The sequence below is a fragment of the Pundamilia nyererei genome, unplaced genomic scaffold, assembly GCF_000239375.1.
Source record: "Pundamilia nyererei isolate P.nyererei 1_Seehausen unplaced genomic scaffold, PunNye1.0 scaffold00141, whole genome shotgun sequence".
NCBI lineage: Eukaryota > Metazoa > Chordata > Actinopteri > Cichliformes > Cichlidae > Pundamilia > Pundamilia nyererei.
The window spans coordinates 1642114-1660290 of NW_005187542.1; the positions used below are offsets into that span (position 1 = coordinate 1642114).

The 18177-nt window shown below is 39.9% G+C and overlaps 1 protein-coding gene across 1 annotated transcript in view; it reads left to right on the forward strand.

The window, feature by feature from the left end:
• LOC102206122 (bone morphogenetic protein receptor type-2) overlaps positions 1-18177 on the forward strand; it is a 36914-nt gene that overhangs the window by 5899 nt on the left and 12838 nt on the right. Inside the window, exons 2-3 of the mRNA XM_005744270.1 lie at positions 5890-6075; positions 9410-9589. Coding sequence (XP_005744327.1) covers positions 5890-6075; positions 9410-9589 — 366 coding nt within the window. The remainder of the gene's footprint in view (positions 1-5889; positions 6076-9409; positions 9590-18177) is intronic.

Consider the following 18177-nt stretch of genomic DNA (forward strand, 5'->3'; position numbering starts at 1 on the left):
ATTACAGCACGTGTTAAATCTTAGAGAACAGGTGAAAAATCCACCATATCAGACAGCCTCTGGTAGAGTGGGTGGATGTGTAGGGGAAATCAACCAGTCAAGCTATTATGTAGCCCGTCAAGCCTGTACTTGTTCATTTATTCAACGAGAAAATATGTGTTATAAACACAGACTAAATTCAGACACAGCCTAAAATGAGAGCATATCCATAAATCTGAGATTATCCTATACTCGCAAAATGATAATAAACACCTCTTCGGTCTAGTTCTCATCTGTGTTTTCATGAAATATTTGAGAAAGTTTTAAATATAGAAAGAGGGTGGGGGGTTGGGTTTTAGTATAAATACATGGTGGTCTGTAACGAAGGCCTTTAAGCTTTGAGGGGCAGTACAAGCCACAGGATTAGCATAACTGTACCAGACCCAGACAGATACAGACTGAGTGGTGGTTTGGTTTTTTGTTTTTTTTGTTTTTTGGGGGGGGCAGTCCCTGGGGCAACAGATGGGACAGATTAAAGCCCACTCTCCTCACCCCACATCTCCAGCATCTTAAAACTCAGCCAGGGGACTTGAAAAATTGGGAGTGTCAGAAAATACCTTAAATTCCTGTCCATCGTACCTCAGCAGCAAGCATGCACCCAAATAACAATATAATTTAGAGACACTAGTGTTTTAATGGCTGTCGGCGTGCAGCAGCTTGAGCTCTTGTGACACTGAAAACACCGTGCTCCTGGGCAAAGATAATGCCCCTCTGCATTTTCAGCATATTTGTGTTGTGTTGAGATGTGAAATGAAAATGTAAACACTAGAAGGAAATGAGTGTGTTTTAGTAGTACAGGTGTTGGAATATATTTGTTTGAGTCAGAATCAGCTCTGTTTAAAATTTCTATGTGCAGCATACTTTCTGCTCCACATAAAAAGCAAAGCAAGAGAGCACATCTCGCATCCTGGAGTAGACCGTGATCGCGTGCCAGCAGAGATGATGGTGTGTGCATGATGCACCAAGCACATTTCAGCCTTTAGTCAAAAAGCCCTGCTCTGTTTTTTTTTCCCTCCTTTCCTTTTCCACCCTGTGTCTCTAATCTTGAATGTGTGGAGAAAAAACAGCCAACACATCCATGCACTGGGTGACTTTTAATCAAGTCTCAGACTGCCGTCTCTTGCATTGGTGCTATGGGCCTTGGCAGCACTGAGAGAGGGAGAGAGAGCCAGATTAGATCGCTGTTGTTTTTTTAGTAGGGGAAGGGGGTAGTCCACAGGAGTGGGAGGGTGCACTGAAGGCCAGCTGGGGGAGGTGGAGAGAGATTAGCAAATAACTGGGCCATGGGTAAACACTCAGCAGTGCCCGCCACCATCCAATGAAGAGGCACAGAGCAGTAAACTACTCTGAAGCCTTCCGATATGACTACCCCCTCTCTCCTCCCCTCTCTCCTCCTCGGTCCACTGGCCTTGCCTGCATCTGACCCACAGCACCCAGGTACAGAGCCTTCCATGACCAATCATAAATGGAGAAGGAAAAAACACAGAACCCAAGTCAAGTAGAGTTGCAGGCAATCCAATGAAAAGTGATTACTGGACTGTTCCCATGGCTCAGACTGCAAATGAGTAAAGCCTGGGTCACTTGGCTTCATTCCATGCTCCACTGTCTTCCTTCTCAGTCTACTTTTGTATATTGAGCTACTAAATTCAATAAATACATTTCAGACAATGAATGTCTTTTCCTGTAAAGATTTAGATGTGAGTAGATGCTAAAGAAGTTGCCGTGTGACCCGTGTTCTCTGTTAATCTTGTGCACGCTTGTTATGTGCAGCCACACAAACAGAATGGAACTATTCAATGTGTTGCAGGTCAGTCAGTGTGGTATAATGATATTTTAGCCAGACAGGCAATCATGTGTTTAGATTGGGTGGGAGTGAAGGGTTTGGGGACTGTGGGCACGTTGCTTGACAGGATGAGGGCTTTTATTTGTTTTTATACCTCAACGCTCTTGTAGATTAAGCTTTATGAAAAGGGTTCATGTCATGACTTTAAATACTAATAGAAGTATTACTAAATAATTTTTGTATGCACTACTATTTTTATTTTATTTCTACCAAGCCAGGCATACAAGAGTGTTTAACTGTTTGTGGGTGTTGTCACAGGCTCTGCACTTCCTTCTGTTGTCCCTTTATCTTTCTCCTCTTTGTACTAGAGTTGTTCTGACTTCCACCATCTATACCAGTCTTATTGCTGAATTTGAGTGCTGACAAATGATAGAAAATGACAAAAGAAAAGATGATTGCTGATTAAATCTATACATGTTTAGCCTTCCGCCTTTTTAGAAGTGGCTATTAAATGATAAAAGGGAAAAGGCCAATGAAAATTATAAATGATAAATAAGAGGTTGAAAATACATCATCATATGCATATGGTGGACAGCAATCTTGTATTTATAAACAAAAGTGGTGTGAGATATGAGTAAAAGACAGTGAAGAGGTGCAATAATAGCTGTTGTTTTCAAATTAAATTACGGTCAGAGGAGTCCCAGTGAGAAGCTGGGAGGTTCTCTGCTATCCATGTGTTCACAATACTGGGTATGGCATGACTACACAGCCCATACTAATCAGTTTTGTCAAAAGATTTCACAATGGTTCTGTTTCAGTCATGCCGTACTCTCGAAAAGAAAGCCTGTAGCATAAAAATACACTGCTTAAATGTGGGTGACCTACGGTTTAATACTGTTTCTGAGCACATCCTTTGCAGGATGTGATGATGAAGCACTGGAGCTGCTGCCTTCCTCCTAACATGCTGCTCTTGGTACTTTCTGCTGCAACATGTGGATAAATTCAACGCTTCAAATAGCTACCAAAGTTAGTCGTGGGGGCTGTGCTGCAATTGAACAATCATGCTTGAAGTGGAGGTTTTGGCAAAAAGTTTGCTGACTCACCGTTGGAACAAATGTTGGGCAGGATCATTTCTTTTGCCATGAACAGTAGAACAGTCTTTTATAGAAGTTATTTTGAAGTGTTTTGTATTGATGATCCTTTCTAAAAAAGTATTTTAAATAGTATACCTGATTTCCAAGTTCTTGGTCAGAAAAAGTGTTTGTCTGTCTCTTTCAATATCAAAACACCTTGGAATTGCAAAATGTTTTCAACAGGGAGAAAATGTAAGAAACGCACAAAAGCTCTATTCAGACACTGAGATTTCACCGACGTTATTCAATAAGAAAAAATGTGACTAGAGAGATCAGTTATTTTTCAAATCTTCAAAGTAAAGAAAAATGAAAATACAGCTGCATCAGAAGACTTTCTGTGCCCATTGTCAACCGTGCAGCATTTATTTGTCATATTTTAGCTTGGTGGAATAGAAACAATATGAAGCCGTATGTATGATAAGATGTTAGTGTGTGTACTATTTAGTAATCAGAATGCAACACCCTGCTAGAATTTTACCAGCTAACCCCGGCAGAGCCGTCAGCCATTTCCTCATGAAAATGAAAATTCTTCAACATAGTTATAACTGTGAGTTTGAACTCCTTTCCCGCTTTACAAAGCATGCAACCCACAGAACAGAAGGCAGTGAGGAGCCCACAGGTTGAGGGTCGCCGAGGCCCACAGTAGACCAGGGTTGATAGCTTTATCAGATGATGGGAGCAGCGGAGGAGAGTTGGCTTCATGCCCAGCAGAGCTACCACTCCATCATGTCACCCTCTGCCCACACAAGCTAGCTTGACCTTGGACTGAGCACAGACACTTTCCTTTGTCCGCCCCTTTAAACAGTTTTCAGCCCCCCACACCCTCAGATGCAGGAAAGGGAGGAGCTGGGAGTAAAGGAAACTAAGTAGCATATTATGTCTCCCTTATCTGAAATTACCCACGGAAGCATCCTGTGCACACATTTCTTGCTGGCATAGCACACAGTTTTCCAGACATTCACTGCACACGAAAAAAGGAGAACGGACACTTTCTGACTTCTTACACAAAAATCAACAATATTACATTAGATTCAAGGTTTATTCTGATTTTATGTAATACGACCTATAAAATTGTTTTATTATTTAGGAACAAGGTTGGAACTTAACCATGCACACTGAGCTGCTTAAACTCTGGTCTTCTAGACACTGCTGTTATTACTCATCTTTTTATTGATGTTTTTTAATTGGTGCCATTTGGAACCCTTTAGCTCCAATCCTCACATACTCCTCTGTATGGGAATGTGTTATGTCCTTCAGGCTAGAGTTGAAATTGGTATTTGTATTAATCTTCTGCTTGAGAGAACCAGTTGTCTTTGTGGGAAGACTTTATATGTGTGTGTGTGTATATGTATGTATGTATGTATGTATGTATATATATATTCGATAATTTTTATATATTCGGTTCGATATTTTTTCGATACAAAAAAATGTTCATGCCTTTTTAATTTGTCATTTATTAAAATTATAAATATATATTTTAACTCAAAAGTACAGTTTTTTTTTTCCTCAGATATTTTTATCAAAGTTTCTGCATCCATTTTTACAAAAGACAAATTGAACAATATGCCGTCAGTTTTTAAATTTAACCCTAACCCTAACCCTTGTGCGCGTTTTTTATTTTGACAGCGAATGCGCACCTGTGGACCACTTATGTGCAGCCCTGGTTATTTAGCTCGTCATATCGCAGCCACAGAAATTCTTTTGTCCATGAAACCATAAAGCTGCACTTTCTTTTTTCCTTATAGTCTGATTCCTCATAACTTTTCTGTTTTGTGGTAAGCTTTTCTTTGGCTGTCACTTCTTCACCCTGACCTGTCTTATTTGGCTCAGCAGAACTAAAATATATATCCTGCTGCTTTTACACACGCACTCACATAACGCTCAGCGATTCTCTGCACGATTAACCTCTCACATGTTTAAGCTTGCTGCCGGAGATTTCACTTGTCATGTTTGCGTAGTAAGCTAACGATTAATAAGACGATGTCAGAGGAATTGGTGCACAAATTATCATCACTCACCAATCAGTGCTGTCGCTCTCTATACACAGTTCACGTGATTGCAAAGTGAAAGCAAAAAACAAGCACAAATTCAATTGGATTTCATTATGTCACATATTGACAGTGGCTCACCGATGCCAATGACATAATTGCCCAGCTACATTTACGAAAGAATGCAAAAGCATTGACATATATTTTTCCTTCCTGCGATAGCCCGACGGGCAGGGCAGAGAGAGATTTTGGTAGCCCGACTGGAAAAATCGCTAGCCCGTATTGCGAGCCCTGTATCTGATTGAGGAATCACTCATCTTTGGAAAAGAGAGTTTATTACAGAGAAATGGCTAACACACTAGTTCCCACCCGTGTAATTGAGCATTGCGTGGCACATCCAACATACTTTAGTCCATGACGCGCTTACCTTCAGGGTCATACGTCACATGAAAACCAAAATAATTCCAAACGCCAGATCTGAATGAGGGTGGGGGAGGTTCAATTTGCCATGTTGCAAGGAGAGCTTAACTTCTGTCTCGCTAGCTTGCCCTGCACTCTTCCTTCTGACGATGCTGTCTGTGTTGAGCGCTCAGTGGATCTGCGCTCGACAGTGCAGCCTAGGTGGAGTAGTCGAACGCAGATTCACGAACGCTCAACACAGACAGCATCGTCAGAAGGAAAGTTGATAAAATAAATTTCAAATTTTGTATTGTTCGATACATATGCGTACCGAACCGAAAGCACTGTATCGAACGGTTCAATATCGATACGAATATCGTTGCACCCCTAAAATATATATATTTGGATCTTTCCAGTGCCTACCTCTATAGCTCCTATAACACACACGTAAACACACACAAAAATATCTCTCTCTCTAAATGTATATAAAATAATAATTTTCTTTTCTTTTACATAACATACATCTTTGCTCTCTATCTCTTCACAGCGGCGCAGGGTGAGGTGAGGGAATGTGCCTTCACAGACCAACAGCAGCAATGGGAGGTGGAACGAGTGGCGGGGGATGAAGGCCGGGTCTCCCCAGAGAATACCACTATCCGATGTGCCAAAGGCAGCCACTGTTTTGGGCTGTGGGAGAAAACTCCTCCAGGAGAAGTGCGCCTGGTGAAGCAAGGTATTTTCACTGTGACAATGTTTGTTTGTTAGATTGTGAAAAGTCGCCAAAAAGCTTAGAACCTTTCTGGCTCAAACAATCTTTGTGACTGCAACAAATATGCTGTCACTAGTGGGAAAACCAGGTGCTAGTTATTTTCCCAATCCTTGATCAATCTTAGTATATGTCAGTTGAATTTTTAATCATTCCAGGTTCTCGGCATGAAACTGTGTAATTATTAAAGTAGTGGGCTGACAGAAAATTAATATCATCAGTTTTTAATTACTCAGTAAAGTTGTTTTGTATAGGTCTGTGTGGAAAGTACTCCATACGTTGTGGCTTAGCAACAGTTCAGCTCATAATACACCTACAACTTGATTTTTAGCATCATATAGCATCATATAGCATCATATAAGTACGCGTGGATCTGCCAGGCTAGAGGAAAGCAGGAAAACCACAGAGGAGATTCACTAATGTAGTGGATGCATAAAAAAACACATGCTGTCCTGCTTTACTCATGCAGGTGAGGAGAGCATATGTTGTTTGTGAGTTTTAAATGCTGACTTGCTACAAGGGTTTGGTACAGCAGGAAGCTTTATATGTTTAATTTAGTTTTTATGCCTAATTCCCTTCCTGACACAGTCACAACGAGTCGTTGGAATCAAACCAGCAACTCTTCACTTGGTGGGCAAATGTATAAGTCACTACAATATGGAGCCATTGACTACATTTAGGGCCACAAAAACCAGAAGACAAAACATCTGTGTTCGATATGCTTTAAATGTGGAGAAGAATGAATTCATCGTTGACATATAAAGCTGTCGCTTGGATGTTCAGAAAGGTTACATCCTCAAACAACACATAAAGGAAGACAGAAGGGTGGGTCGAATACAAGCCTGAGAGACTTGTATTTATATTGTCTTATTTGTCACAGTATTTTTTAGTATTCAATGTCATGCAGTGCCCAATATTTTCATTTTCATTTTAAAGACATTTTCTCCATAAATTGTTTCAAAAACCCATAAATTGGGACACAATTTTAACCAGAATGCAGTAAGAAAAATTACAAATCCTCCATTTTTGTTTTTTCAGTCATCATCAACCGTTCAAATCATTTGCTCAAGATGTAAATAAAAATGTTAATGGTTCATACGCAGAAATCTTCTTGTTGGAGGCCCTTTAAAAGTCGTAATCTGCTGCTTTCCTTTACTTTATATTAAATTAAATAATTGGGGGTGTTTGTCTGTTTGAGAGACAAATGTTTGAATCTTTATCTGTTTTGTGACATATTAGACTGAAATATTATTTAAGAAAAAGTGAAATAAAAGGCTCCTTACGCATATTTCATTTGTGTCTCAATCTTGGCTGGAAAAATTCTTTGTGACAGAAGCTGACCTCTACCACACTACTTGAAAATTCATATGAATGTTTCAAGTTATCTGAAAGAGTTGAAAAGAGCTGTAAGCTCAATTTTTACATTGAAATGGTTTCCTAGAATAGACTCAAAAAGAGCTATTTTGAATGTCCACTTCAGCACTCCTTTGTACATACACATTGTCAAATGCCTTCATCCAAGGGCATAGTCAAAAGTATATAGTATGAAATAGACACAGAACTTTGTTATCTGTTTCATAAAATCAGTTTTTCTTTTATCTATAATCATGTTTTTAAGATGCTTTTTATTTAGTGAAACAGTGAAAGCATAGTTTGTCCATAAAATGGTCAAACTTAACAGGAAAATTCAGGGCTCTAGACTAACTTTTTGCCATGGGCGTACCGGTACGCCCAACTTTAAAAAGTTAGGCGTACCGGCACAAAAGTTAGGCGCACACAAATTTTATAATAATTTATATAATATAATGTGTTTTTCTGAATACACTGTGCTTTTTCAGCATTCAAAGATTGATGACACCGTGTCAGAGCACTGGCTATGAATTTCAGAAGGATCAGGCCTTAACTTAACAGGAAAAGTTAGCAATAGTTCTTTTCCTATTACAGCTACATCCACTTCTGTCGGGCCTAGGCTGCTCACTAGGGCTGGGTATCATCACTGATTTCTATAATCCATTCGATTCCGGTTTTCAAAGTCCCGATTCGATTCAACTTAGCCTCAGACAGTCAGAAATATTATAATTCTGATCATTTATCAGTACTGACTTCATCAGAATTGTGAACATCACAGCAGATGCCTTTGTGTGAAAGTAACTGAGAATAAAACACAGAAAAACATGAAGGAGATTTTCCTGGTCTGGCTTTTTATAGCAGATAACCTTAAAAATATTCTACAATGTTCTGCATATAAAGTTTAGATTTCTTCAGTATTGAACAACAGAAAAAATAGGCTTTCTTGTCCGGGGTCATTTAAGTGAAAAAAAGAAAAGAAAAAGACAGCAGCCACAGCGCTGTAAACAACGGTAGACTGGTAGGCAATAAGTGAATGAATAATACAGAACAGAGATTGGAGACGGGAAACTGTTCTTGAAGTACAGAGAGAGATAGAGAGAGAGAGCTAGCTGTGCATGAAGTGTGATTTTAATAGTCGTGGAAGCAAAACAGCAAAATTCATGACGACATTGATCAAATGTGAAGCGCAGTTTGCTGCTTCTTTTGCTGCTGGCTCGGCGAATTTTGGTTGGAGAGACAAAACCTGCAGCTCAGAATCAGCGCAAAAAGACGTAAACACAGCGCGGACCGGACGCATCAGGATCGCTAAGCTCCGACAGCGGGCCGCCTGAGAAAGACAAAGTTGATTCTGATGCGTCGGTCTGCTCTGTGTTTACGTCTTTGTGTGGAATCCGTGTACCTGCTCTCATTTGCTGTTTGTTTGTTGTTGAAATGGTTTTGTGAGCTTTAATCTGAGAATCTGGCGTTTCTGGCAAAACACAGTTATATTTAAAAGTCGATTCAGGATTTAATGAATTGATATCGCTTTATTCAAGCTACTCACCTCCCACTTCCACCTGCACTTTCAACTGGACCACGGCCAATCAGAGAGGTCCCGCCCCTTACTAGCTCTGATTGGTTTAGTCCACAATAGGGGCAAAATGTGTCTGTTGTTGACCACAGGGAAGGTTGCAGATTTTATTTTATTTTATTTTATTTTATTTTTCGGCTACCCAAACATTTGGTCGCACAGGTCCAACCAAATTTTTTTTTTTTAGTCGCACCACTGAAAAATTTGGTCGCATTTGTGACCAAATTGGTCGCACTCTAGAGCCCTGAAATTAGTTTTTACTTTCACTATATCTGACCCAATTGTGCTGTCACATTCAATAACTGTTATTTTAAAACTGAGGGGTTAATACGTTTTTTGGGCGGGGTTTCTCCAACATTTTTTTTTTTTACCCTTCTTCAGGTTGCTGGACTCACCTAGGCGACAACCAGGCATGCCGAGATGACCGCTGTGTGGTTACCAACTTGCCTCCACAGATACAGAATGGGACTTACCACTTCTGCTGCTGTGGCAGTGACATGTGCAATGTGAACTTCACAGAGGACTTCCCGCTGCCAAGCCCCACCACTGCGCAACCCATACGTAAGAACACTCTCTTACCCCCGTTACCTTTTAGCCTCACGCCCAGCCACCTGTGAGAGATTACAGAAGATAAAATTGAATACTAAACATGCTGTCAGTGTTGTGAATTTCAAGCCAAAGGTCTTGTCTTCCTCTAGCCAGTGAATGCAAATTAGTTGACCTAAAGTCAGATCTGATCCAAATTTATGGTTTTATTAATTGTTACATTGACTTTTTTTAGTCCTAGATAGACAAAAAAGGGCTGCCATAGCTACACCTACTTATTGCTCTCTCTAGCCCCCTTTGTTAGTCTGCTATATCATTTAGCAACAGGGACTTTGAGATGACCTTTCCAATTGTCACCAGTTAGAAAACCTTGACAACGGTGGATCAGAAAGATGAAGAACTGGATACAACAAATGACATTATAGTATTGTCCACATCCACTCTTAGGAGCCGTGTAGATTATAACCCCTAAAGGACCATGACAGTGGTTGATAGGGGATTCGGTTTAAGTCGTGACTGAATACTGTGAAAGGTGTCAGACAAAGCAAACAGATAAATTGTTAATTGTTAATTCTTCTCAAGGTTGACCCGTGAATGAAAGAGCATGAGGTGGGGGCGGTGGCAACAGCAGCTTGTCATCTCCCTTGCCTACACACAAACACGCTTCCTACCATCCATGTCGTCTCTCTGCATTCCACGGATTACATGGCGTCTGCTTTATCCGTCTGTCTGTGGGTGTGCCGGTGACTGTTCAACTGTGTAGACAGATGACAAAGAAAAGAAATTGTAGGGGAAAAAATTGATGCTGCTGGAAACTCAAGTTTGTGTTGTATTGTAACTCTAAATCCTGTTTCCGTTTTCAGTACGGTGTTATTTCTCGGCATGTCTGGGCAGACGTACTCTTGTGTTGTTAGAAGTAGGAAATGGTTTGAATCAGTTGGCTGTCTGAATGATCTTAGGCCAAGATTCAAGAGTGACATTCAGGTCTAGGTAAGAGGCACTGAGACGAGTTAGAAAACAGGCGATTGGCTTAACGCCTATTCGTGTAGTGAAGAAACTTGTAGGTACAGAAATTTAAGTAAAGCTTCGGAATTCATCATTTTATTTAAAATTACTGAAGTTAGAAGTTTACAGAGAATGTACGCATTTATTGATACAGGAGGTCCCAATTCAGGGTTTAGTTGTATGCCATGTGTGTGTTTCTCAAGCTCAGGTCTTCTATCAGGCCTGGGAGTTTGAGGGTTCACAAATTTGCTGTTTCCTGGACTGCACTGTTTTTTTTTTTGGATGATGTGATGGAATCTGCTGAAGTCACTCTTTCAGTTTAGGGGTTACAGCTGCTAATGCTGCTATTATCACAGGCACCACTTTGCCCTTTGGCTTCCACTTCTGCTCCAGTTTTTTCTCAAGTTCCTGGTACTTCTCTGTTTTTCTGTCTGCTGGGATTGTCACATCTATGATAACTGCAGTCTTGTGCTGATAACCACTACTCTGTCTGGTTGGATGGCCAGCAACTGCTTGTCTGGAACTTGAAGAAGTCCACACAGGACCTTAGCCCTGTTGTTTTCAACCACCTTCGGCAGCGTCTCCCATCAGGACTAGGGATGTCTAATCCATTTGGCAGCACAGAAGTTCCTCTACACTAGGGCTGCTCGATTATGGCAAAAATGATAATCACGATTATTTTCACTGAAATTGAGATCTCGATTATTTGACGATATTTATTTAACAATAACAATGTATTGAAAAATAGAGAGGTGCGCTCGATTTGCCACACGGAGCAGTAAAGCATGAGCGAGGGGCTAATAATCGACTCAGTCATTTTTAATGATCGTTGAAAGCCCAGATCGGAATCGCGATTAAAATTCGATTAATTGAGCAGCCCTACTCTACACTATCCCAGCTTCTTGGTTGTGCCTGTACAATGTCCCAGCTTGCATCTTACATCCTGTTACAAAGTATTCAACTGTCTCCAGTTCAGTACTTTTCACTGGCTGTAACTTGTCATGTTGGCTGTGAAAGACCTGTCTCTATGGATCTGGTGCTTAGGGCATATTCATGTGCTGCCATAATCAGAACCTCCGCGGCGTCCTCTAGATGGGCCTTTATTAGCTAGTTGTAGGTTTTCTTGATGTCAGCTACTTCCTTTGTCAATGGTACATGATAGCTCCTCCTCCTTTTCTTCATCACCATCTGTCTTCTCTGCCTGAGCCATTCTTGGAGGAGCTCATATTGTGGACCCATGTTCTTGATGTATTTGTGTGTTTCTTCCTGGATTGTAGCTCTGGCAATAATTCTCATCCTTCTTGTTTCTGCCGCTGGACTTTGGGTAGAAGCCTCTATATTGTGAGGAGATTTTATGTTTTGACATCAGTAGTATTGGGTCTCCTCCTGTGGCCAGCATATTATTCTAGCTGGGTATCTGATCTGGTAGCATATGTATCGATAGCTCAGATCTTATTCCTACCACTGAGCTGGGTTCTCAGCACTCATCTTACCTTCTGAATGTATTTTGGCTGTGGCTGCAATACAGGAGCAGGGACAGTGCATCACCTTTGTATATCGGCACTTTTTAATTTAGTTACTAAAATGAAATAGATTTAGACGTAGAAGAGAAAAATTGGAAAGACTGCAAAAATTATTCATTCACCTGCGGCTGGAGATACATTTTTAAGTTATCTATACACTCCTATGTATGTCACATTCTCCCGGACAAGGTATTTCAACAACTCCTGGAGAAACCTCGTTCAAACTTCGTCCAAATATTCACTCAATGGTGAGATGATTTAGAATTTAGTTCTTATGTCTTGTTGAACTTCTGACCACTAAGTAAATAAAAGTTATAATTCTAATAACATGATTTCTGACTTTCCACTATGTGGGTTAGGGTTAGGGGCAGGGCTCGCAAAATTTCAAAGTCCCTGGTAGCCCTTCGGGCAGGGACTCTTCAGTTTTTGGTAGCCCAAATAAATTTAAGTAGCCCGAATAAAAAACAGAGCAATTTTTTGATTGATGTTTTGTTTCCGTTATAATATTATACATTAAAGTATATTATTATAACGGAAACAAAACATTAATCAAAAAATTGTTGAAACACAAATTACAACATTGTATAAAAATTACAATCATCAACTCAAATACTTGGTTCTAATTGAACAGAAATTTCTATGAACTTGTAAGAACTGTGTAGAACATGAATCAGTCTGTGTCAGATCCTGAATTTCCACTGAAGTCACGGGTAAGAGGCAAGTGGAACCAAGATCTAGGACATTTGCTTTTTGAAGTTTTCAAAGGCTGCTAAATTTTGCCAGTGGTAGTTCACTCTTTGCAACATAGTAGCTGTTCTAAACAGATTTTCCAGGTTTATTTTTAGTATGTTATTTGCAGTTGGTGTTTGTTCCGGTAAAGATATTGCAGACTGAGCAATAATGCATTTCTTGCATTTCTCATGGGTTCTAATGGGGGCCTTTCTTAAAATTACATGTCCCAGTAACAAAGGCGCTTGTCGACTCAGAAATCGAGAGAAAACCAACAACACACCCGGCAGAACATTATGTTATTTACACGGGTGCACATAAGTGGTCTGCAGGTGCGCATTTGCTGTCAAAATAAAAGACGCGCACCAGATAAGAAGTTGAAACGTGCGTTTGCGTCCATATAAAAGGCAGTGTTTTTGTCCGCTAGAGTGGGATTTTCACGGCACATTCTGCACCAAATCTCTGTGCGTTCATCATTTGTTTGAAGCCAGCTCACCTCCTGCAACCACTTTTCCGAGAATACGTGCTTCTTTTGTGGTTCGGACTACTTCTGACATTTGTTTGGAGGTGGAGGAAAACCAAAGTAATTGCTTAAAGGAGCTTCTTCGACATCTTTAAGAGTTCTAAACAAATGTCTGTCCTCTTCCAGAAAATCGTATGTACGCAAACACGCGTTGCACCTTCTTATCTTGTGCGCGTTTTTTATTTTGACAGCGAATGCGCACCTGCGGACCACTTATGTGCAGCCCTGGTTATTTAGCTCGTCATATCGCAGCCACAGAAATTCTTTTGTCCATGAAACCATAAAGCTGCACTTTCTTTTTTCCTTATAGTCTGATTCCTCATAACTTTTCCATTTTGTGGTAAGCTTTTCTTTGGCTGTCACTTCTTCACCCTGACCTGTCTTATTTGGCTCAGCAGAACTAAAATATATATCCTGCTGCTTTTACACACGCACTCACATAACGCTCAGCGATTCTCTGCACGATCAACCTCTCACATGTTTAAGCTTGCTGCCGGAGATTTCACTTGTCATGTTTGCGTAGTAAGCTAACGATTAATAAGACGATGTCAGAGGAATTGGTGCACAAATTATCATCACTCACCAATCAGTGCTGTCGCTCTCTATACACAGTTCACGTGATTGCAAAGTGAAAGCAAAAAAACAAGCACAAATTCAATTGGATTTCAATATGTCACATATTGACAGTGGCTCACCAATGCCAATGACATAATTACCCAGCTACATTTCTGAAAGAATGCAAAAGCATTGACATATATTTTTCCTTCCTGCGATAGCCCGACGGGCAGGGCAGAGAGAGATTTTGGTAGCCTGACTGGAAAAATCGCTAGCCCGTATTGCGAGCCCTGTATCTGATTGAGGAATCACTCATCTTTGGAAAAGAGAGTTTATTACAGATTTTGCGAGCCCTGGTTAGGGGTATTTGCTAATTTTCATTTCTCCAGTGTGAGAATTTACCCCTTTTCTGACCAAATAGTGAACTACTTTAAAACTACTTTAATTCGTCAACATCAAAATCACATCCAAATCTTAAGATGCGCTTTAATTAGCGACTACAGCTGTCACATAAGTTTCAATGGTGAAATATAAATTTCCATTTTTTATTTTTTTTTAAAGCTTAATGCAAATGCTCCTGTATTTCAGTTTTGCCTCTTTGATGTTCTTAAGGCAGCAGAGCTGGCACTGTCTGGGATGGTTGGGAGATTCTAACAGTCTCTTGGTATGTTCTGTCACATGACTTCCTGTAAAACACTCTTGTTAATTATGAACTCTGTGACCTTGGCATTTCAGCCGAGCCTAGTCAACCCCCCACGTGTGCGCACTAGAGTGTGTACATCCATGCTCATTGTAGTATGTCAGTCAGAGTTGCCCTTAGGGTCTGGAAGCCATCAATTATTTATAAAATACGTGTGTTTCATGACATATCCATTGTGTTGACTTTTGTAACAGATGCAAGAAAGTGTGTTTGTGGACTCTCCACTGTTTGTGCACAGTAGTAGTATATGTGAGGGTGCGAGTGTTAAAATATTTAATATCTGCTTGTCTCCACCTCAGCTAACTGCTTTTATCTGTTATGGTAAGCAAAAACAGCCGACCATCTGCCTACTATTCTCTCTTTTTTACATATTTTCTTTTTCTCTTTAACATTCACTTCCCACACATCCTCTGTTTCTCTCTTCATAAACTGCTCCCTGGGCCATTCATGTTTGTTTTATTTGAGCTCTTCTTTTCTTTACGGCACACCCAAACATTTTCAGACACAAATACTTAAAATTGCATTCAGATAGTTGTGTGCGGTGGGTGACTTGCTATTTGGGAAGGAAGAAAAATTGCAACGTACTTTTTTTAGTATGTTTAAAATCTGCTTGTTTTGTAGACCACTTTAGAGCGAGAGTTACTGCTTTTACCAAAGCAGCAGTAATTGTTTTTATTTAGCCAAAGTATTATACTAAGATCATCAAACATTGCTTTGAAATTCTTGCCATTTTTTATAGTGTTATTTTTCCCCCCATTAATAAACTCAAAAAACGATTGACTGTACCTTTTAATGCAAAGTTGTGTGAAATGTTATTCTAGGAACAATGTTAAACACAGCTAAACACTGTGTTAGCTGGCTCGACAAAACCTAAACCCTCAGTTAGAGGTGATGTGCGTCATGACAGTGGTTATCAGTTTTCTCTGTTAAGCCGGTCAGTCTACTTCTGGCTCCAGGTGCACTAGCATAAAAATAGATGTAAACATAAAAATCTTTCCTATAAGTGACAGCTACTCCAATCAGGGTTATTATCAGATGATGAGGATAAAATGGTATTAAAAATCTATTGAAAAGCATAGAAAATATACCAGTTTGCAGCATTTTTATAAGTAGGATGAGATGTTAATGCTGCAGAAAATCGTTAATCTGTATATTTATTGCACAAGTTATTTATTTTATGCTGCATGCGGTGATGGCTGCATGCTAGAGCAGGCATCACCTTGTACATGTATCCCTAGCAGAAAGCTGGCTGCAAATCAAAGGATCAATGAAAAATATTTGATCTCCTGCTGAATTTGCAGTCATTGAGTAAAAAGTAAGTTACGTATTTGATCCTGAAGCAAAACATGATTTTAGTATGCGGCAGAGACTACTTGGCCCACTCCTCTTTACAGAAACTCTTGAAATTCTATAATTTACCATGGTGAAAAAAAGCCAACTTTATGACACAGGAGATTCTGAGTTTAACACCACTAACCTGCTAATCTCCATTTGTTGTGCACCCCTACCTCCCTTTTGGTTTCCAATTGCATCATCAGTCATCACCAATATAATTTAAGCATTAATGGGCCCCTTTATATTCTTCTGTTCATAGAATACAAAGAAAGAAGAAATTAAACAAACAGCCAAACATTACACCACAGAGCAAACACAATAAATAATTATACTATGAAAAGTTTTGTAATGCAGCAATCCAGTAAGTCCTTAACAGGCTGCTTGTTCTGCCTTTATGCAGTGTACGTTTTTCCCTTTTGCCATCAACAACTCCCTCATTAGCATTATCCGAGATGTGAAATGTAGTTAAGAGCACAGCTAGTCACTGGTCTCGTTATTTTGATGTATTTCTGCTTTCCTCTCATCATCTTTAATCTGTCTTCTGTCACAGCTTTTAAAACAATATTCAGCTACCTGTCTTGCTAACGTAACCCAGCATGTGGTGCAGCATTGTCATTTTGTAAATGTGTGTTATAGAGTTGCAAATGGTTTATCTTTAATATTATGATTACATCTGAGTAAGGCTACGTCCTTCCGTCTGTCCGTTTTCTCTCCCTTTTGGCCTCCCGACCACACTGAGACGGCGTTTTCGCTCATGGAAAACGCAGCGTTTTGAAAATGCTCTCGAAAACATACATTTGAAAACTGTGCTTTCGCATCGCAGTGTAGACAGCGAAAACGGAGAATTTCTAAAACATTGACGCATGTTAGTCATGTGATGCAGTCATGTGACCAAATAAACTAAGATAGCGGAGGGCAATTTTGACAGCCCTATTAAAGATTAATATCAGTCTGTACATGCTACAGATAGCTTTTCCTCAAATTCTTTAATTCTCACTTGCTTTTGCAACTTTGTACTTTTGTGTTACTCGCAGCAACAACTCCACCTCATTGTTAGTCTATTTAAAAAAACTCTGTGCTTTTCCTCGATATTTTGCCATGACATTTCAAAGAGCCGGAAAGTAAATAAGTGGCAGACCGAAATGAGGCAGGTTGAATCTTCTTACTGGCCGAAAACACTTACTGGAACGTAAGCGTTTTTGGCCATTTCAATGTGGACGCGCAACTCTGTGAAAACGACTAAAAACGGTAGTGTGGATGTGCAGCGTTTTCAAATCTATCCGGGCTAGTGTGGGCGTAACCTTGGAAGAGGAAAAACAATGTTTTTCACAGTGCTCCAGACAGCAATTAATAAAATAGCCTCTGTGGGACTCCACCAGTATAGGGGTATTTGGAAAAACAATCCTGTTGTACATGAAATTATAATAGTGAATGTATTTCCTTAAATTATACATCCATTTTTAGTACAAGCTGTGTTTTCTTACCTGTATTTTGGCACGCTGCTTCAGCACAAGAGCAGAAAAGAAGAAAAAACCCTGCTGGAATATGTGTTGCACCACTGTTCAGCTTGGTGCGTAAATGTGTGTCCTTGTGCCCGTATGTGATAGAAGCAATTATCTGTACAAGTACAGATAACAATCATCGATGGAAACAGGATTTAAAAATAATTGATAGTAAAACAAACTTTCCAGTATATCTTACTACTACTGGTTGTGTATGGCGTTATTTTTGTGCCACTATTCTGAGCGCACGTAAAAAAAAAATTGAGCACATGTTAAAAAAAAAATTTGCAGGTGCAAGTGTTGCATTTTGAGGAGAAATTTTTTTGAGCAAAGAAAAGCTAAATTTGAGTGAACAAAATTCATTGCTGCGTGCAAAAAATGTATTTCAGTGTTTGCTATTATCCATACACACACACAATAGCAGCCCCGCTTGCTCAGTTTTTGCATTTGCGCTCGCTCGCAATGTGTTACTTGCGCTCTCAACATTTCTGCCCGTGCACATTCAACTCTTTCTCTACACGTTATATTTGTGCTACAAAACCAGCCAATCACAGACTTCGTGCAAAAAAATCTGATTGGCTGTTTTGGTCTCCAATCAGCTCGAAATGATGAAATGCAATATCCCAGAATCCATTTCGTCCAAAACTCAAATGAGGCAGTGGCGGAGGAACACAGAGTGGCGGAGTTTGAAATATTACTCCTTCTGGGTCACAAAATAAACTTTTAAGATA